General features: G+C 26.9%; 2 protein-coding genes across 2 annotated transcripts; both read left to right on the top strand.

The window, feature by feature from the left end:
* The first annotated feature begins 3332 nt into the window (after positions 1 to 3332).
* On the top strand, positions 3333 to 17686 carry LOC113552555 (arylsulfatase B-like). The gene is made up of 9 exons (XM_026955412.1): positions 3333 to 3515; positions 5737 to 5896; positions 7046 to 7116; positions 7200 to 7352; positions 7426 to 7693; positions 11793 to 11959; positions 13018 to 13153; positions 15515 to 15670; positions 17061 to 17686. Exons 1-9 carry the CDS (start codon positions 3354 to 3356, stop codon positions 17615 to 17617), a joined length of 1830 nt encoding a protein of 609 aa, XP_026811213.1. The 5' UTR covers positions 3333 to 3353; the 3' UTR covers positions 17618 to 17686.
* A 2054-nt stretch (positions 17687 to 19740) lies between these two features.
* LOC113550962 (kinesin-like protein KIF3A) lies at positions 19741 to 24127 on the top strand. Its single transcript, XM_026952939.1, has 9 exons — positions 19741 to 19887; positions 19975 to 20181; positions 20243 to 20448; positions 20662 to 20852; positions 20908 to 21047; positions 21121 to 21318; positions 21413 to 22135; positions 23098 to 23220; positions 23939 to 24127. Exons 1-9 carry the CDS (start codon positions 19885 to 19887, stop codon positions 24026 to 24028), a joined length of 1881 nt encoding a protein of 626 aa, XP_026808740.1. The 5' UTR covers positions 19741 to 19884; the 3' UTR covers positions 24029 to 24127.

Below are 24127 nucleotides of genomic sequence, written 5' to 3'. Positions count from 1 at the left end.
AGCAGATTACATTTAACTCCGTTAGTTTAAAAACTAGAGTGACCTGTTATAAAACTTGATGGTAAGACTATCGTATGTGTTTATGTGTTGGTTTTTTACGGTTATTCAGTTTTTAAGTGAATTATGAGTATTTTTAATTTAGGTACGCTATATTATAGACGTATGTTGTTGACATTTATTATAGACTTGCTAAAAAATTAAACTATCGTAAAAAATCAACATACAAACACTTAATATGGTATAAATTTGCTATGTTGCGTATACTTGTAAGACGGAGACAACACATTTGGGTGTGACGCCCTTTTAACATTATGTCTATGTAGGACTGTAGGAGATTATCTAAATTTTCAGGAGTTTACCATTCGCTAAAATTAATGTATTAATATTCAATTGACCTGTTTGATTTGTTTTTCGAGTCTATTCGTGGACTGTTTAAATATTAATTAATTTAATTTTGTTATTTATAATGTTTCATACTTTCATACATAATAATATTATAGCTTATATGGCATATAGGTATATGTTATGACTTACGACAAAATACGACTATTAACTAAGTTCAAATTATTCTGATTTTTAAAATTTATTTTCAAATACTTGATTTTTTCATGTAATTTATAAGAAGTATCCTATTTAGATTGTAGCGAAACAAATATCTTTTTTTCCAAATGTGAACTCATTTTTTTGTTATAAATTGTTAAGGAGAAGATCTTTTTAAAAAATTTCAATGCAAATATAAATTGAAATTTGAACCATTTTTTTCTGAGTTATTAAATTAATTTCAAAAAGTTACTAAAACAACTATATTAAAAACTTAAAGTTATAATCTACAGATCTACAGCGATACAATTATATTTTTGTTTATTGACAATTATCTTGGTTCTTAAAATTATACATTTTGTAGAAATATCTACTTTTTAAAATGTATGAAATATAAGTAAGTATCCCTTTAATAATATTATGTTTATATATTGCTAAATGTTAGAAGTAATATATTTGCGTTTAAACTTCAAAGGATTTAGAAATTATTATTATTTATTTAATCCAACTTGCATACTATAATAATTTAAACATAAAACATGGAAAACGGTTTATTAAACTAAGGTTTCATTTTTTTCATTATTTAAATAGTAATATCTCATCATTACTCTAATTGGAATTTTACGAGTTATCAGTAATGGTTTTAATGCATTTTTATATGTCAAACCCCTTTTAATAATAATATATGTTAGGTAGTATAAATTAACCCCCAACGAAGCAGTCAGTGAAAATGGTCGAGAGGAAGGTCACGATTACTGAGTGGAACAGCAGGTGGACACGCTCCGAGAAAGCACTGTGGACTCATCGGCTCATTCTGGACCTCGCCAGGTGGATGAATCGGACCGTGCCTAAATTGCCCTGGACATATCAGATGACCTAGGCCCTTACCGGCCACGGCTGCTTTCAGCAGTACTTCCACTGCATGGGTAGGGCTTCCAGTCCGAAGTGCATGCACTACCCGTGCATGTAGCATACTGTGGAGCACACCCTATTCCGCTGCCCGAACTGGAACGGTTTGCGGGATGACCTTTGTGCAAGACTGGGCTGTTATCCCGCGGCCGATTACGTCCCAAATATCCTCTGCGGACCAACAGGAGAGATGCCTCGCACTCTGGGAGGTGGAAGAGATGTTCAGGATTTTCTACAAGATGCCTGTGGAGATCCTGACGCTCAAAGAGATAGAGGAGAGGGCAAGGCAAGCCGCTGAGACCAACTGATGGCAAATATCAGCACAGATGTCGTGGGTGGCAGATTCAGGCCGACCCGAGAAGAGGAGCTCCGTCCGAGAAGAGTCTCTTTCGGTACGAGATGTCTAGGGCGGCAGATTTAGACCGGCCCGAGAAAATATCGTTACGCAGCTGCTAAAAAGAGGAAAGGGCGTGGTAAGCCAACGAGGCCAATTGATTACGAAGATCAGTAAGGGCGTCTGCCCTAGACACCCACCGCCCTGGTGGGCTCAGGCCGGTCCGAAAACAGTCTTTCTTGGCACGTGATGTCTAGGGCGACGATTAAAGTTGAAATTGAAGATTGAATTAACGCAAAGTATATCATTCTTAAATTATTAATATCTAGAATATTTCTAAACTCTTTAAAAATATAAAAACATTTCCTCAATCGTACTATTAACATATGTATGTGCTGATGTGCTTAGTTCATTTTTCATATTCATTGAATACTACTAAATATTTCGCATCAGATGATCTAATAATATCAATAACATTTTAATGATAAAGTTGATATACTGTTTTATGTCTTTTCTTACACTTAGACATATGTAGTTTAATTGAGATATGTTTTAGTTTATTGATTTTTGGTATACAGAAATAAATAAATTAAATAACAACTAATTTACTTTTATTTAACAATAGACTGTTGTTAGAAAACCATTTGTTAACTAATGGTAGACCTATATCATCTTTTGTCTCTATCTCGCTCCAATTTTTATCTTCAAAAACAAAACAGTATGCATATATATATATATATATATTATTTATTTATCTATTTATTATTTAGTAATAAATCGTTAAATTGTTTATATAAATTGAAACAAAATGGGTCCTAGCACTGTTTCTTGAGGTTTACCATATTTAAGCATACATTATTAATTACTTTCAAAGCCATTAATTTTAACTGCCTGGGTACCGATTAGAGAGATAAGATTTAAACCAATAACAAAATGTATCATTTATCCTTTTATCGATTTTAATTTATATAATAATAATTCATGAGAACCTAATCAAAAGCTTTAGTAATATCTAAAAATATGTATACCTAAACATTTCTTACTTGCATCTAATCATTCTAATAAACTATACATTAAATTAGAGAGATAATTAATAATTGATTAAAATGATTTGCCCTTTCTAATTATACAAAGTTATAAATTACTATATGTAAGCGCGCACGCATATAACACCTTCATGCGTATTACTGTATTAATATATTCAGTACATTGTGTTTATAACGTAAAATAGTATATAATTTTAAATCGTATTATTTATTACCACAATCCTTTGGTTTTATACGTCGTGGTCCAGATAGCTTGATAGACGATTATTTAGATACCCTATTTTGATTATTATTATAAATATATTGTCAATACAATATGTTAGGTGTATAGGTATCATTGTTATAATACATTATATTATAGCATTAATAATTCAATATCTGACCTCGTTAAATTATAAGTTACCACTAACCGCAACACGTAGCGTCTTTTTAAACTACCTATGGAACCTATTATATATAATCTATTGTCTAAACTCTAAAGTAATTTCATTTTTTTTAAAAACATATTGTCATATCATTTACACATGATATACACTTCAGATCACTTCACAGTTACCATGAGCGTGTTCATTAGTTCTACTCGTATCTTAATCATACTTGTATGTTCACTATTATCTGACTGCAGAGTGTTACGAGAACCTAATAAAAAGCAACCGCATATGATTCTTATTGTTGCTGATGATTTGGTGAGTTCTACTTGCAATATTGGAATACTTTTATTATGTATAATATAAACACAGATATTACCTATAAATGCTAATGTTGGAAGTTAATGTGGGGTTACCCCATTGGTTTGTGTTAAAATAAAAAAGGTATGTTTATTCTGACAGCCCATTTGCGCCAAATTTAGTAAATAGTTTACATTAATGACTTGGTTAATTCATATATTTAAAATACTTCGTGTCTGTAACGTATAATAAAGTTATTTTTATAAGTTTATAGATTTTAAAGCTTTGTATATTATCAACTATTATTACCTATACAGTTTATTTATTCTATTTACCAATCCTGATTATTGTTTCAAAAAAATGTGTATTATTGGTTATTATTTAAAAAAAAATTATTTTACTTTATTATAATTATATCAGGTACATTTGGCATCAATTGGCTGTCGGAAAAACATACCTTTTTTTTATTTTAGCGCAAATGGGCTGTACTCAAAACGAATTAATTTTTTTTGGCGCAAATGAGCGATGCCCGTTCACGTATACTCAAATGACAAAAGGTTTATTTCTTTGAATAATAAAATCAATTTTAGGTTCCTATAGGACAGCGGTCTTCAACCTTTTTGGACTCGTGACCCACTTTTTTAGGACTACATTTTTCGCGACCCACGCGTAAGCTTTGTAAAAAAACTAAAATTGGTTAAAATTATTTAAAAAAAGAATTATCGTGACCCAATTTTAAAGCTTATGTAACCCAAAAATGGGTCGCGACCCATCGGTTGAAGACCACTGCTATAGGAAGATGGTAAACTATGACAAAACTGATAAGATACATTAAACAACTGTGAAAATTTACTATATATATATATATATAGTCATACAGTGATGTAGTCATAAAATTTTTATGGGTACACACCTGAATCATTGAAAAAAAACGTGGGGGGCAATAGCTCCCACACCCCCTTAATCAATATTCGTTCATGTTATCTACCAGTAGGTAACTATCACATATTTGATAAACAAAACCAACATTTTCATTTATAAATAGCATGTTAAACCATCGACCAGCATAAAATTATGGTAGACAAAATACTCAGGGTAGATAGCATATTGAACAAGTACCCACTATTTTGTTTATTTATCAGTTGTCTATAATATAAAATACAATAATACCTAATACAGTATGATATATAAATATTAAAATTTAATAAATTTACATATTATTTTCTGGGTAACGTTAATACATCTCATTCATGTTCCGTGTACTTGCGTACCACGATTTTCGTTAAGGGTACACGTATAATTATAAAATTAGGAGGTGGGTACACGCCGTGTACCCCCGTATACCCTCCATTACACAACTGGTCATATAGATTATGTACCAGCAATGATTTTACTTGTAGAGTAATATTTTCGTTATTTAAAACCAATTTGGCTCTGGCGCTTTGCATGTTTTCTTTGAGAAAATCAATGTTGAATAATCGCTTATTTTAGAATTATATTTAAATTTAAAATTGTTAACATTATTACCAATAATTGTTTGCCATTTTGGCTAAAGATTTTTGTAAGTTCTATTTTAAATACAATATTACACGACATAGTACGTACTTGTGATAATCTTGTACTTGCGAAGGAGCCGATATTTAGTATATTGCATTAAAACTTAAAAATAAATTTGGATTTTCCTTACAAATTTGTCTCCAACATAATATATTAATTAAATTATATATGTATATACCTATTTATATTATCGTATTTGTATGATGTGCATAGTATCTATGTATATTATATATTTATATATATAAAGTAAACTGTTGCAGTTTATATAATGTTAATTTGTTTTTTTCGTAGTTTACATATCGACTTTTAGAAAAGGTGTAATTTTGTCGCAGTTTACATACAGCTAGGTTATAAGCTAGTAGTTTCTAGGTAGTGAAACATTCAGGATTACATTTGGGGGTAAAGAGAAATAAAATCAGAATATTTAATAAACATAAAATAAATATAATATTAATTTTTTTTTTTATCATGATTTATGGTAATACAGATAAGTATATTATATAAATACTATAGTATTATAGCAGTTTAATACTTAGTTTACTGTTCACAATGCAAACGTAAAGTGTACATAACTTTAGAAATAAGTATCTACTATATAAGTACCTAAGTACAATAGTGAACTGTAAATACACGTACCTAAATATGTACATTTTGTATATATTTTATTTTTACATATTAATAGGGATGGAACGACGTTGGTTTTCATGGATCAATTCAAATACCCACACCAAATATTGATGCGTTGGCGTATAATGGCGTAATATTAAATCGCCATTATGTTCAACCAACTTGTACTCCATCAAGAGCTGCTTTGCTTACTGGAAAATATCCGATTCGATATGGTAATATGAAATATATTGCATAATACATATACGATATACCTACCTATATAGTATATATAAATATATATGTATAGTATATATTATACAGTGCTCCATTAGTCCATTTACTATATGTCAATATAAATAGTTTATTTTATTAATAAGGTACTTTATTAAAGTAAAATTATCATAATATGATGTAAAATGTATATATCTTAATTTATTGTTATTTGTTAATAACCTATGTCCTATGATAAATTATATTAAACAATTATTATTTTCATTTTCGTTAATTAATGAAATAAAAATAATTAATAAATAATTTTAACTAAAGATGAATGGAAATTAAGTTTTTATGAACTCGAATTTAAATGCTAACATATTTTTTTTCAAATTGAAAATAGAATCTTTTTTAAATTTTTTAAAAAGGATGTCACACTCGCATGTATTGTCTTCGTCTTATAAGCATGGCAAATTTTAGTTCAGCGCACAGAATCAATTTTGTGTGTTTAGTTTAAAATTTGAAATATTATAAAGTGAAATAAATCTATTATCAAACTTAAAGGTAAGAATATTGTCATCTGTGTTCTATTGTCATTTTTTTAATTTTCAAGCGAATTATGAGCATTTTTCAACATTAATGTTATCATACTCATAACTTGCTCAAAAATTAAAATACCACAAAAAATCAACGATTGAACACAGGTCACAGATAGTGTTCTTACCTATAAGGCTATAAGTTAGATAATAGGTCATTTCACTCAATATTCAAGCTAAACGTACAAATTGGAACTCCTGAACGAAAATTTACCATATTGTACGTTTGTCAGAAACAACACATAGGCACACTTGTGGTGTTCTCTTAATAATTTTACCATAATAAATTAATATATTTTAAAATTAAAATATAGTAGAAAGTAGTGGTAGAAAAGTTTTCACATTTAATAAAAATGAATAATAAATTAATCAGGTATTATAATCAAAAATGTTGTACTTATTGATTATGACGATTATGTTCAAATTATTCGAACCGTTTAAAATGTTCTATTTTATACTTAGATAGTTCTCAAATTTCTTTAAGTTTGAGATTTTGAAGAGATCGGAACCCCATCAGTATTTTGTAGTTTTAACAAAAACTGTATTGTCTTCCTTTGTGTTTTACATTTTAAGGCCTTCAAGGATTACCTATTATTGCTGGTGAAGACAAAGCACTTCCGTTAACAGAAAAAATTTTACCACAAGTAAATATAATATGATGAATAATATTATTACTAAATAAGATATTTTTTACGTAATTACAGTTGGCTAATTATAAAAAATTTAGTATTTGAAAGATTTAGGTTATTCAACTCATTTGGTGGGTAAATGGCACTTGGGTGCTAATAAAAAAAATCATACACCTTTAAAAAGGGGATTTGACAGTCATTTCGGCTATTGGAACGGATTCATAAGTTATAGAAACAGTACGCATTCTACGGTGAATAAAAGTTTAAGAATGTTGATTATTAATAAATAGTGATTTGTTTTTGAACTACTATATAATTATACAGGGATTAATGATTGGAAAAGATGCCAGACGTGGGTTCCAAAGAGCAGGGGATGAGATGGTTGATCAATATGCAACAAACATTTTCACCAACGAAGCTAATAAAGTTATAAAGTTATGTAAAAATCAGCAAAAACCAATGTTTTTAATGGTAAGTCATTTAGCAGTTCATACTGGAGAACCCGGACCAAATATCTTAGAAGTTCTAAATAAAACACATAACGATATCAAATTTAATTATATTGAAAATAAAGAAAGAAGACTTTTTGCAGGTAAGAAGAAATATTTTAAGTTCTTTGAAAACTTAATATTACAAAATGTATTAATTGTCTTGGGTACCAACTATAATTTACAATTTCTACAGTATACAATAATTGTCAATTAATATTAGTATTACCAAAGAATAGATTAAATACATACATTTGACTTGGAAAAACTTTTAAGAGGACGTTACACAAAAATGTATTGGGCCCGTCTTACAAATGTACAATACAGAAAATTTGCGTTCTGTAGAATCGATTTTGTGTTGTTAGCTCTAATGTTAGAATTGATCTGTAATCAAACTTGATGGTAAGAACATTATGTTTGTACGTAGGTATGTAAGTTTTTTTGTGAAATTTTAAGTGAGTTATGAACATTTTAAAATTGTTATATTTTACATAATCATAACTCGATTAAAATTTAAAATATCGTAAAAATCTGACGAGAGAACATAGATAATGTAACATAGAATGTTCTTACCTTTAAGTTTGAAAACAGATTATTTCAATCTAATATTTAAGCTAAACACACAAAATTGATTCTGCTGAACGAAAACTTACCATGTTGTACGTTTGAAAGACGAAGACACACAATACATGAGTGTGGTGTCCTCTGAATAAAAAGGTAAAAACGCATCGTAATGTAAATTTGCAAATTGTAATAGGTATATAATCAATGAATAAAACTGGTTATATGATATATAAAACATATAACAATAGGTATATAAATTACAAGATACATATTTTATATTTTGATAGTTTTCAAGGTTAATGTTTAAAAATTTTAAATTAAAAACATATTATGTATACAAGTTTCTAATATTTCAAGCTATTATATTTTATAAAATATGGTATTTATATCCGTGTATAGATATAGATACTAACTACCATATAACTATTTATACATTATACCTATAATATAGTTCATAATCAAAAATGTAAATTATATGCTTGATTTAAATTTCTTATTTGACCTAGGAATTATTATAAATATCATAAATTATTATTGAATTTGTAGGTAATATTGACGTTTTATATATTATATTAATGAAATATATTTAAATTTGTATTGCAAAGTTCCAAAAAAGCTTAAAATGTATACTAATTTGATTACAAGATCAAGGCCGCCAGTATTTAAAAATAATATACATCATTATAAAATTGTATAATTTTAACGCTTTATGCGTACCAAAGTTAAGAAATATTTTTTTTACAAAAATGTTTCTACTAGCATTAACTACTAGTGACGTATTTTGGGAGTGTCCTCTATGTCTGAACATGAAATTAAAAAAAAGCCTAGTATTTTACTTATGGCTATCAAATTACTTATATCCAAACTGCAAAGTGAAATCAATTTTGTTAAATTCGACGACATGTTTGGAATTATTTTGAACACCCTCACTTCTTCCAAAATAAAAAAAATCACCCTTAATACGCCTCTAAAGAGCCCAGAAGGTAAATTTTTCTACGGGCCATTCAAAAATGCTCCTTTAACTTTTTTTTTACAGCTTTCATTGTAGTAAAAAAATTTCGAATATTAAGATTAACAATATCTATATTTATACAATATGTAATCAAAAAAGTAATAAGTATAAAAACTATATAACTGTACAGATTACAGAACTAGATTATTGTATAATGTATTGTACAATTTATATTAGTAATCCTTTTAATAGATTTGATGAGTTAACTAGTAACTACATTGTCAATCAATTTTTCTCGGTCAATTTCTATATCTTTCTCTACAGCTATCATCCAATTTTTCTTGTTTAATGGTTGATCGTAATTTTGTTTTTTTATCTTTAAATTGAAAAAACTCACTCGCACGAAACTTGCATAGACGGTAAAACAGTGGTGGTCAAATGATTATGTCATGAGGGCGGGGGGATGTGGCTAATTTTTTGCACTACTTAATCATTAAAATATAATTTATGGTTATGCATTTAACAATTATGCCTAACATAATTTTTTTAAATTAAGGTAAAATAGTAGGTTGTAGGTACATTATTTATAATAAGTGAGGAGTGTGTTGTTATTAAATATTCACGATCATCCAGTAGGGTAATTCCCGTATATTTTGTATAAGCAACTAAATCTTAATATTAATTACAGCCTTGTTCCTAGAATGAGCCTAGAATCTAAATAATAATAATATACACTCAGGCGTTGTTTTGATAAAAAAAAAATTTAAAAAAGTGTTAAGTGATTACAATTTAAATGTACGTAAAAAAGGTGGGCAAATGGGTATCGCTCTGCTGTATAGTAGAGATGGAGAGTAGGTCACTATAATGGGTGTGTTAAATTTGAATGCAATGACAGGGTATCATTCCATACGAAAAACGATTTTGAACAGAGATGATTTGTCAGTCTAGGATAATTAGTAGGATATACATATAGTTATATTATAAGCTAGCTATATTTAAATCGTAATATATCTTTATTTTACGCGATTTCGTAAAAAACTAAATCTCATACGCTCATAATTTTTTTTCTTTATTAACTCTAGAATTGTTTTTTAAAGTTATTTGAAGAAAAAGTTATGGAGAACCTTGTGCTGGATTTTCTAACCTTAGGTCACAACAATTTTATTAGTTTTCAACTTCAAAATCCCTTGCAAATTTTCGCGATTTTTACATATTTCGTAAACATTTGAACTTTAAATGCTTATAAACAAAAATTGTAACTAACAATTTATATTTAGTAGTATATATTTTTACTACGATAAGTACGATAAACCTTGTGTTAAATTTTAAATTTTTTTTAGGATTGCCAAATTTTTTTGTATGCATTTTAAAAAAAAACTTAGAAAAATCGAAAAGTTCAATTGTCTATAAATTGCTTTAAAATAGCCAAAATATTTTGAAAATTTAATTAATATATAACACTAATATAAACATTTTGTGAAAATTTCAAGTATTTACAATGATTCGTTTTTGAGTTACAGCAAAACAAAAAAATCGATTTTGCCAAAAACTGGTTTTGCATAAAAATTATCATTTTCCCGTTACTTTTTTAGGATTTTTCCTGACGCTTTCAAAAACTACTGAAATTGTATTACTTTTGACCCCTCCCTCCCAAAGAACCAACTAGATTAATTTTCCTTCTCAAAGTGAGGCTGAAGTAAAAAATTAAAGCATCATTTAATACTCCAATACAAGATGACAAACACAAAAAAAAAAAAATAAAAAAACACACATCATTGTAAAATCAATACATTCATCACTTCGTTCAGAATCTAAAATTTAACACATTAACATTATAGTACAATATACAATAGTAAATTTAATGGTTATAAATATTAAAGAAAAAAAGCACGGGGGATCTATCTCCCTCGCCCTCCTTCGTTTGACCACCACTGTGGTGAAATTAATATAAATTTGTAAACTATATGAATATATTACATAACAGATTTGATCGAAAAAATAATTCTCGAATTATTACAAAAGCACAATAAATACAATTTCTGCATTTATTACAATCGAATATTTTTGTTACTTCATCTTTTTACTCTCGGTATTATATTTGTATTAGATGATTTAGTTTGATAATTTGTATCATTTTTGTAATTAATATTACTAAAAGAAATATTTGGTAGGAAATTTTTAAATTGAAAAGCAAATTGTTTTAGCTTCAAGCATATTATTTGTCTGTCTAATCTTTTCAATTCATAGATGGTTTTTAATGCATCACTATGTTTCATTGACTCAATGTTGGAAAATAATTTTGGATCTAACCATTTACAATCTCTAAGGAAATTTTCATTTGGACAAATCTTTTTTCACTACTATTAAGTATTAATAGTATGGTATCCAAAATGTGAAAAGAATTTAGTTTGAATGATTTTCATATCATTAAAATAATAAAATGTATATTATAAAAAGATATAATGGATCTGAACGCATACCATTGGGCACAGAATACGAATTTTAGTAAATAATTTAATTTATTTCTTGAAAAATATGGGTCGAGTCCTCGGAGGCGATCGCCTCCTAGCCACCTAGGCCAGGCCAACACTGGTCACTGATAAATACGTTAGACTTATAATTAGCTAATCAATACTTTATTAATTTATCCAATACAGAAATAAATGTTTATTTAATAATAATTCCAGGAATGTTGACTTCATTGGATGAATCTGTTGGTAGTATCATTGAATCATTGGATAATAACGGAATGTTAGAAGATTCAATTGTGTTGTTTATATCTGATAACGGTGCACCGTCTGATGATCCGATATGGGGTTATACAAATTCAGGATCTAATTGGCCATTACGAGGGGTATGTTTAATTATATTCTATTATAAACATAAGTAATTTTTTCATTTAGGTGGTATTGTTGAAACAATGTCATAATTTAAAACAAAATTTAGTTTGTACTTTTACCAAACAGTTTGGTTAATTTACATGGTTAATTTTTTTTTGACATTCTCAATACATCTGATTTGTAAATTTAAGATAGTGGGTTGTATTTTGCTATATAATTGATAAAATATGTTGTTTTTGCAAATTGATATATTTGGAATCGAAATCAAAAGTGTGTGGTTTTTGTTTTTGAATGCAACCAAAAAATCGACACTATTCGAAAAATCATGTACCTACATAATGAACATTATCTGACTTTATCTACAAACAACAATTATTAATAATATACCATAATATTTTATTATCGTGTACTATGTCAAAAAATTACAATTACGTACCTAAACTAAATGCATGAGCATTTACGACTTTTGTATAAAATAAACTACATGACTTATCTATACTATTTAAAAATAAATTATTTTATAATGGCATAATACTCATAGACAATATAGATACTTCATATACCTTATTGAAAATCTATATAAATTACTTTATGAAATGTAAATTTAAAAATTATTATCGTTTTGAAAAATAAAGTATACCTTATAAGTCATCGTTAAAATTATTATCTCTTTGTTATCGTTTCTTTTCCATAAAACCGAATGATTTTCTTAAGTAAAAACAATTTAGACACAGCTTTTACATGTAGGTACAAACCGTACGGTAAACGTAACATTAATACATTATACAACAACATTAAAGTCTAGACGGCTAACCCTATCATATTTCAAATTTTTATAACTTCGTATTGATATATTTAATTTATTCATTGAAATTATTTTTGACCACTGTATTTAATCCTGTTAACGTTAAGAGTATAAAATATTTGAGAATAATTTTTACCATTCATAAATAATATAATAATACCTAGGACCTAGGATTTTATAGTGATCATCGCATCGACGACTAGTATTTTGTGCGAAAAAAATCTTTTATAATAATATAAATAACCAATAACCCAATAACGGATTTAGGAAAAAGGAACAGTACTTGACGGCGGAGTGCGAGGAGTGGCTGCAATATGGAGTCCGTGGTTGAAAAAGAAATACAGAATTTCTGAAAATTTATTTCATATAACTGATTGGTTGCCTACCCTATATACTGCTGCAGGTAAATATAATATATGTTGCTTTAATATATTATGAAACATTTGAATCGAGAGATCAGTATAAATTATTCGATATTTTCAATCTTTCTAAATCATTATAAAATTATACATTCATAAGTCAACACATAACACTAAATATAAAGGTATTTAATATAATATTATTATTAATAATAATTACAAGTTGACATACGCTATTATACGTACATTTTATAATTTCCCTGTAATACAGACAAATGACATTACAGTTGTGCGTGAAAGTAAGAAAAAGTACATTGGGCCATATTAAACTTTAATAGACACTAATCAGTAGTTATTATAAAATGGGTATCTGGGCATCTGGTATAATAGAATATTATAATAACAACAATCATAAAATATAGTAACGGAATTAATATTAAATTTAAACAGTAAATACTATTTTTTATTTTTACTAGATATTAATTTGTGAATTATTTTAAATTTATTAGTTGTTGGAACACATTACAAAAATTAACCTATATCCTATCATTGTAAGTCTGTAACTGGTATGCAATAAATTATGTTTAACACTTTGCTATATATTTACATTTGAAAGTCATTCATACATTTTTTATGAATTAAATTATTCTACTATTGTCTATTATTATCATGAATATCTTAGAAATAAATTCTTGTGACAGTCAATTCGTCGCTGGGAAGTTTTAAACGTGAAAAACTAAAATCGTATTATTATATTAGAATCGATCAAGTACACCGTTAAATCTGAATATTATATAGTTAATAATTAAATAAAAAAATCACAGTTCAGAATTTACTTACTGATTAATTTTTGTGGGTTTTTTTTTTAATAAAGTATTTTATTTCTACGGTAGAAGAATTTTTTTTGGGGGGGGGGAGTGCTAAAGCCCGTTAGCCACCCCCTTGGGTGTGCCCTTGCTTCTACCAGTTATACCATTTGTTATTTTTTCTATAATAATTTTATAAAATAATTTATTTTTCAAAATTTTTATGTTTATTAAAATGTACACGATTTGTATGCATACAAATAAATATGTACTTACATATAAAAATATAATAAGATACAAATGTAAACACTTTAAATTATACATACTAATATACTAATTCATACCGTTGCTTAATTATGTTAATTGTCTTTGATTCCATCGATTTTTCTTATAATCTTAAACTATGAAATGTTGTATTAAAGAGAGATTTTTCTAAAACGATCTAAAATGTTATGAATTATAGTTACAAATCTTAAATCTATAACTGTATATTGTATTTTAGAATGTATTGATTTTATAATCATAATGGTGTGTGTTTTGTTTTTGTTTAATTCTTTAATTGTATATATGCGGCATGCGTACACAATAAGTAGGCAGGAAAATGTTTTGGTTTTCAACATTGAAGGAGGTATCAGATAGGAAATTAGATCTACTTTTTTAGAGAGGTCAAAGTTCTTATAGTATTTTTCAAAATAGCCGGGAACTAAGGTAAGACAAGCGAGTAACTGCTCTGTTGTAAATTATAAGTGTTAAGTGGGTTACTGCTATGAACATGTTAAATTTAATTCAATGATATATTATCATTGTATATGAAAAACTATTCTGAATGGAGACAAGTCATCTGTCATCCTATATTACTATATATATTATTTAAGTATGAGTCTATATTAAATAGTTCATGGTATATTTACTATATTTTTGAGATAGCTATTAAAGTAATTTTTTTATGGTAGGTTTATTTATACATTTTTCTGAAAATATTGCATTTATTATATTATTATTAGTATTTAATTATTATAATTATTTATAGGTGCACCATATTTTCTATATTATGTAGTTAAAGTATACATTACTATAAACACTGTAAAACAGTAGGTATGTTCATGTTATAATTAAGTATATATTATCTTAAAATTAATTAATATATTTTCTAAACGTCATTGCGTATAGAAAAATTTATAATGTACGTTAAAATTTTAAGTTTTCGTGTTTAATGATTTTGAATAAACATGTATAAATCGATGTTAAAATATGTAATTTTTTCTAAATCTGCAAATATTAATAAAAAATAATTGTGTTTATATATTAATATATTATTTAAATTTTTAGTCAACCCTGTATTCGCGTTTTTCCTTAATTTTTTGTTTTTTTTTAATTATTTTGAAAAATAATAGGAATTTTTAAAAGTACAAACTAGATTCAATTTGCTATTAAAAAACCATCATCAAAGTTGAAAATCAAAACGTTGACTACTTATCGTGTAGGTAATTTGTGTATTAATAAACATTAAACACATATCATTGAAAACTTAATACCTTACTACCTATTGCTCCATTAAAAATTTTAAAAACATATCATTAAAATTGTTTAATATTTGAGGTGGTAATTTTGATGACTTGGGTCAAATTGATGGTGTTGATCAGTGGGAGAGTTTGACCGAAACTTCAAAACGTATGAGATCAATGGCTTTAATCAATATAGATGAAACGCGTGGAGAAGAAGCGTTGATTTTCAACCATTGGAAAGTTGTAAAAAGTAAGTGTTTTTAATTTTACAGGTAACTTATAATACCTACAAAGCTACAACCAATCTAAATGAACTAAATACATAGATTATTGGCAGGGGCCTCACAAAGGGGGGAGGTAATTGGACCCAGGGCTGTAGATAGAAAAGTTCAGGCTCAGGTCTCGGGAGGAAAATGCTTAAGGCCCCTATTAGTGGTGGTTCCAAAAGCCACCACAGAGATTTGATATTAATTTATCATTCGGTTAACATAATGTCAGCTAAAATTTGTAAATAAGCAAAAAAAAATTGTTCGAAAATATAATTAATTATGGTGCTTCTTTTTTCGGGCCTCTTAAAAAGTTCGGGCCCGGGAGGAATTCTACCTTTCCCCCTTATTGATAGGCCTGATTGGATCTGAAATTCTGAAGTTAAAAGCTAATTTATTTTAAATGACACTTTGAAATTAATTTGTAATTTTTTTTGTAATCTGTAAACATATTTTCATTATTTTTTCATTTAAATATTTTAATCGGTTGATTAACCATTGATTTTTTCAAAAATTATAAAGGAGAATACATATTGCTTGTAATGGGTCGTAACTGGTAAAGTGGTAAAAGGTAACTATTTTCAATTAAAATGATTATATTTGCATACCTACTAGGCTACTATCTAATCTAAGTTAGATTTGATTAGTATTAGGTAGGTATTGTACTTTGTACTATTGTGCTATACGCCGAATCAACCGAATCCTTAAAAAAATACATAAGTATTCTCAAAATTCTTATTATACTTAACTTTTAATTATTTATAAAAAATTGTATTAATAGATATTTTTTAAAGGGACCCACAAAAATATTTAGTACAAAAATCCAAAATGTAGTACCACCTAGTTATAAGCATATTTCCTTGACGCCTTATATGTATTAATAATATTATATAATTATAACTTGGTGACATAACGAGGATACCAGCAAGAAAAATGATGAAATCTCTGCATAATATACAAAAGATATTGTAATATAATAATAATAAATTATAACTATTATCCATTTCTGTCAATTTGTTACTTCTAATGATTTTAGAAACATTATAAATTTATTTTTAAAAGAATATCTTTTTACATCTATATTATGAAAATATTAACTATTACTATCAAAATTAAAATTTACAATAGTTTATTATATTTTAACAATAGTTATTGAAAAAAATGATGTGTGTGAGAATTTTAATACGAAATTTGATGATATTTCTATTTTGATAAATTTGATAATTTATATTATTACCATGCAATATGCTCTAATGCACTAAGGACCTTATTCTTCCCGACGTCTTGACCGCTATATATTCTTTTTTTATCCCTACAAATGTATAGAATATAGATACACGACACGTAGTTTTATAATCCAATTAAATTTTTAAGGTAATCGCACAAGTGACATTGTCTATTTCCTGAAATACAGTGGTGAACCCGGAAACATAGGACCAGACTATAATATGAATGCCGTTGCAGAAAGTCCGGTTGGTTTGCGTCTATCCAAAATTAACTGTTTAGTATCCAAAACAGACTGTATGGACACGTTGACTACGTACGATTTGTTTTATAACATTCGTTCCCAGGCCAAAATCGACGGCAAATGTACCGAGCGAATCACTGACCCAGACCCTAACGGGCATTATGAATGTTTTGATAGCCCTTGCTTGTTCGATATACAGAGAGATCCTTGCGAATATCAAAACATAGCCAGCCAATATCCGGAAGCTCTCAACATGACGATAGACATATTGCTACAATTCAGAAAAGAACTGATGATGCAAAACTATCAGGAAATCGATCCCAAAGCAGATCCTCGATTTTTCGATGGTTATTGGGATACGTGGATGGAGAAATCTGATGGTTCGATTTCATTCGGTGGAAGACTACATTCGCGCGTTATTTTAATTTCAATGATGTGTTTTTATTATTATTTTATAATTTGACGGCATTTTGTTAAATATACCTACTAATTTATTGAATAGTGATATTGCTTTAAAACTATAGTATAAATATTAAGCATAAAATAATAAATACTATATGTATACTCGTATATATACTACAAATTATAAATTAAAATATACATGTTTGAGGCTTGGTTATTTATAATTTGGTGATATTAATATTATATTTATCATATATACACCGGTACACCTACTTAAAAAAATTTAAAACAGCTATATTATATATTTCATAATTAATTGTTTGAAATTTTTTCTTTTCTTTAAGGAGGGCACTATTTTTTAATATACCTACCAACCTATAGGTACCCAATACACATTACAGTCTATATGTATATTTCATTAAATTTATTCTTATGCATACTTGAAATTAGTTTCGAGACGAGTAATAATAAATTAGAATTACTCAAATATATGTGATGAATCTTGCGTTAAAAGTATAATAACTGATTATAACTGCATATAATGATTATCTATAATTTATAATCTATGTATTATATCAAATATATCATAATTTATTCTTACATGAAAACCATGAACTAAGAAGATCTTAGTTCATGATGAAATCTTATAGAATGAATCGCGGATGAAAAGTCTAATTTAAAAAAAATTGGACAAAAAGTCCGAGCATATTTTTAGTGTCGGACAAAACGTCCGAAAATATAAAATATTTTAAATACCTATAATTAATATTTATTTAAAAAATTTAAAAATGTACACATATTATTATATTATTATATTTTCAACTAAAATATATATAACCGGAAATTCATAAAAAAAATAAAATTAAATAAATAAATATTAATAAATAAATAAATAAATATATATATATATTTATATTAATAAATTTCATTTTTTTAATTTCATTTTATATTATGATATATTATTTTTTTTTTTTAGTTTTAGTTTAGATTTACCATTGACGTGTTTATAAATAAAATGAAATACATTGTTTGTTAAAATGTATTTAGTTACAGATATTGTTGTTCTAATATATTGTAATAAATTAGGTATATAATTATAAATGAAAATAAGAAATTAAGAAAATAGAAAAAATATTATAATATAATGTGTATAATATATAATGTTTACAAATATTTTTAAATTTTTAAATTTTTACTTCTTTTGGACTTTTGTCCGACTATAAAAACTGAATCCAGATTTTTTGTCCAACTTTTTTTAAAAAGGACTTTTTGACCGATTATACCCTATTACAGAATAAGTACCTATATAGACAATAGACGATATTATAAATGTCTTTATGTTTTTTTTTTAATTACCTACAAATCTAACTAAAATACTAAAACATTTATTATGATCTCACTCATACATTTTATTCTTAACCATCCAAAAATTATAAATATTTTATAAGGTACCTCGTACCAATACTTATAAATAAATAAAATGGCTTTTAAGATATGTCTTAAATAATATTTTTTGAATGATTATAATTATTTTGCACGTGACAAGACGATTTGTGTTTTGATCAGGGAATCTAAGAAAAAAACAAAAATATAAAAAGAATTTGAACCACATGTATATGTAAAATAGATTTAATCTACAGATATGTATAATAAAAATTTATTTTATATAGGTATCTGTAGTTTAATCTTAATTTGTGATCCGTGCTCGGCAAGATCTATAAATCTTCTTTATACACCTTGAGATGCACACATTATAAATCTACAGTATGTTTTAGTATTATTTTTGTTTTTTAATATTGATTTATGCAAATTTTTATTTAAACAACACATTTAGAAATATACACATAACTAAACTAGTTCAGACTAGATCTTGCGTGCTCGGAGGTGCAGTTATCATTATTATTTATAAAATTGTGATAGGTCAGCAACACTTTCACCCCTCTTTATCATCCGATAGTATTATTGTGATACTAAAGATTATGATATGATTCATACTATTCATAGACAGAATATAATATTATAAATAATAATATATAATTTGTATATAGTGATATTATGTCAAATAATAGACCTTAGAAACTAGAATATTTAAATAATAATAAATTATAAATATTATTCATAATAACAAACTAACTAATTTTATAGTTTTTAAAATAGTGAATACTGAATAGGGACGTAATAATATATGATAATAATCCTAATATAAAATATTTATGTAATAGTATTATTAGGTTGGGTTAAGATTATTCATTGTAAATTATAATAATGTAATATTAAATTTATAATCAATTAAAATAAACATATTCACATTTACTAAAGCCCAACACTATGGTAAGTTGAATAACACACATATTAATATTGTTGTCTTATTGATCTTAGTTTTAATAGGTATACTTATTGTATTTTGTTATTTAACAGGTGTACAGTGCAGGAGAAATAGAAAATGTTCGTGTCGCGGTACGTTTGCGACCTTTAAGCAAAAAAGAGAAATCTACAGGTTGTGTACCTGTGGTTGTGGCTGATTCTGAAAATGCAGCTGTTTTTGTGAAAAATCCAAACCCATCGCATGTTGGTCCTCCAAAGACTTTCATGTTTGATTTGGTATTTGATTCGGATTCTAAACAAGTGAGTTAATGTCTGGTTAGTAATTTTAATTGGATATAATTTAACAAGTGAAATTCAATAGTTGGATGTGTATAATGAAGTGGCACGACCAATTGTTGACAAAGTTTTCGATGGCTTTAATGGAACAATATTTGCTTATGGACAGACCGGCACAGGCAAAACATTTACAATGGAAGGATCTCTTTTATCCCCAGAGCTTAACGGAATAATTCCTAATTCGTTTGCTCATATATTTGGCCACATTGCTAAAGCAAAGGAAGATATAAAGTAAGTAGGTCTTATTCATTAATCATTATATGTACATAAATAATTTTCATGAATAAACAGAGTTACTAATATAATTCTAAAAAAAAAAAAAATAATGTAATGATTAAAATAATTAATAAATTATATATTTATAGTTAATTTAGACATTTACCTGCCAATTATATTTTTAATTAAATCATGTATCTATGCGTTATTTATTTTGGTTTTTATTAGGTTTTTGGTTAGTGTTTCATACTTTGAAATTTACAATGAAGGTGTTTACGATTTGTTGAGTAAACACGTGTCTACTGAATTGGAAGTAAAAGAGAGACCAGATGTTGGTGTGTATGTAAAAGATTTATCGACATATGTGGTAAATAATGCAGATGATATGCACCAATTGTTGATGACTGGAAACAAAAATCGCAAGTAATTAAAACAATGAATAAAGGACAATTTATTTTATGTTTGAATTTTTAGGTGCCACTGCCGCGACAGCTATGAATTCTGAAAGTTCTCGGTCACATGCAATATTTTCAATTACCATAGAAACTAGTCAACCTGATGTTACTGGCGAGTACCATGTCAAAGTTGGCCGACTTCGATTAGTTGACTTGGCAGTAAGTCTTAATGTTAACTGTTGGGTAATTAACATAACATTAAGTTACATACATTTATCATTTATCCATAAAGGGTTCGGAACGACAATCAAAAACAGGTGCTCTTGGTATAAGATTTAAAGAGGCAACTAAAATTAATTTATCTTTATCAACTCTTGGAAATGTAATTTCTGCATTGGTTGATGGAAAGTCTACTCATATTCCATATCGGAATTCAAAACTCACACGAATATTACAAGATTCTTTGGGAGGAAATTCAAAAACTGTTATGGTAAAATAAAAATTTATTTTAATTATTATATTTATATATGCACTTTTTATACATTTATAAATGTATTATTATGTTATTTATTTAATTTTTTTAGTGTGCCACTGTAGGGCCAGCTGGTTTTAACTATGATGAAACTATTAGCACTTTACGATATGCTAACCGGGCCAAGAATATACAAAATACGTCCAAGGCTAATGAAGACCCTAAGGAAGCATTGCTTAGACAATTTCAAATGGAAATCGAAGCTTTGAAAAAACAAATAGACGATAGTAGTAAGGGTCTTAGTGAAGCAGATGATGATGGTGAGGAGGAAGGAGAAGAAGAAGGGCTGGTTGTTGGAGCTTCTGAAGAAGTTGCTAATGCAGTGCAGAGCAAACGTGAAGAATTGGATGCAGCACGCCAAGAAATGATTAGGTTAAAGGAGAAATTGGAGAACATGGAGAAAAAAATAATTGTAGGTGGCGAGAATCTATTAGAAAAATCTGTGGCACAAGAGAAGTTGTTAGAAGATTCAGCAAAAGAACTATTAGACAGAAAATCTAGACAGATGAATTTAAATATGCGTTTACAAGAAGTGCAAGCTGAAAAATTGGACACCGAAGATAAATACAGTGGTTTGCAAGAGAGATCAGGAGCATTAAGTAAGAAATTAAAAAAATTATCTGCAGCCATTTTAGCTGTTAAAGAAGATCTTAAAGATACTGAAGATGAGGGCAAAAGAGAAATAGTGGAATTAAAACAGATTCTAAAACAGACTTCTAAAGAATTAAAGATGCAAGAAGTCATTATTGAGCATTTTGTCCCTGATGATTACTTAGTAAGCTATTAAGATTTTATTGAAAATATTAGTTTTTGTTAAACATGATGAGTTGATAGTGTTTGTTATTGTAATTAACAATGATTTTGATTAGTCAAATCATTTTAAGAACTTCTGTAACTAAAATTACATTTTGTTTTTTAGAGGACGTCTTACTCACAAAGTGTTGTTTCCATCTTACTTTTAACACACTAACGTTTACAAAATTACTTTAGGCAGATCCAATTTTATGTAATTAACTTATATATTTATTTATTTATTTTATTTTATTAATTAAAATTGGCAAAGCCCAGTAACAGTTTTAAATCAAAATGTGACAAAAAAATTTAATTTATAGAAAGAAAAGGTGAACAGAATGAGATTAATAGATATTTAATATATAAAATAGCGAATAATTAATTAAGATTAATAATAACAGTAATTAGCAAGCTGAATTATCATACTCAAAGGTAAAACAATTATCAATGTACTATTGTTGGAGTTTAGAGTATTTTAATTTGTTAGTATGGTATAAGAAAATTATTAATATTTAAAAATGCTCACTTAGTTACAACATACTTAATAATTAATATTGTTAATAACTAACGAGATAATACAGATATTTGTTAATAAGTCAATTCATACTTAATATTAAAGCTAATGAAAATTGGAACTCCTGAATGTACTTTTTTGCATGTTGTTCATAATTAAGATGAATACAATATAATATCTTCTTAAATTAGAGTATTTAGTTGATTTTTTTTATAATTATAACTTAATAACCTATGCTGCTATAAATATTTTTACTACATAAAAGTATTTTATTTAATAAAAAATTACAAATTTAGTTTAAAAGCATTTTTGAGGGGATTTTAAATAATTTTTTGGTTGATGGGTCTTATTTCATCTCATCTACTCATCTAGCTAAGGTTTTTGATGCCATTAAGGTAATACTTGTATCAAAAATGTTATTTTTGTTTCAGGAACTTATCAAAAAGAACTCATTCTGGAACGAAGAGATTGGAGAATGGGAACTAAGATGTGTAGCATATACTGGGAACAACATGGCAAAAGAGTTGCCAAATGATGAAGAAATTACATTTGAGGTATGTTATGACCACAATTATTTATTATTTTTATTAGATTATACTATTATTATTAGGGCCCAGATTTAAATAACTTTAAGTAAAAAAAAAAAATGCATTTTCAATTTTCACATTCTTTTTATATAAACATGTTAGTGATTAGAAGACGATAGTTAGAATTTCCGTGTTTTTAATATTCTAACTAAACTAATTGTAATAAAAAAAATATAGGTACCAAATTTACTTTAAAAACTCTTTTAATGTATTAATGAATGCAATTTGAATAATTTAAATTACCCTAAAATGCAAAATAAAAGTTTCACCTTTGAAGTAATAGATATTTATCTATTATATAAAACAGATTATGTACCTGAAAATTCAATGTCCTAAACTCACAGAGCATTCTAAACATAATGCACTTTGTATCTAAATCCAGGCCCTAATTTTAATTATTGTAATAATGGATTATAAATGTTTAAAATATTAAATTAAATATCCAATTACAAATTGATGGGTATTTTGGTATTGAGTGATTCTTTATTGTTATCAATTGTTATTTATAAAAATAAAAATTTGGACAAATAAATAATTTACAAGTTATTAGTATTTAAAGTTTAAATATTGGATATCTTATACTAACTTTAATTATGTCAAAACCAAAGATTTTTTGAGCTTAAATTGATGACAGTAGTGAGGCCTCTTAATATAAACATTTGTTAAAATATAATTACTGTTCTAGACTCGCAGACCAGATTTTTCACACGTTTATTTAACTTACAAAGACAGAGCACAGACAAGATCAAAGTCAAGAACTGGAAAACGGACTTGATTGTTTTTCTTGTTTATGTATTCATTTTCAGTATTAACAAGAACCTAGTCATAGTTTTTTTTTTTTTATAAGAATATATCACCATTTACAACATGCTTA

This window comes from Rhopalosiphum maidis, chromosome 2 (genome assembly GCF_003676215.2).
Source record: "Rhopalosiphum maidis isolate BTI-1 chromosome 2, ASM367621v3, whole genome shotgun sequence".
Classification (NCBI taxonomy): Eukaryota; Metazoa; Arthropoda; class Insecta; order Hemiptera; family Aphididae; genus Rhopalosiphum; species Rhopalosiphum maidis.
Note: the sequence above shows the minus strand (reverse complement) of the source record. Positions and strands in the feature narration are given on the sequence as shown.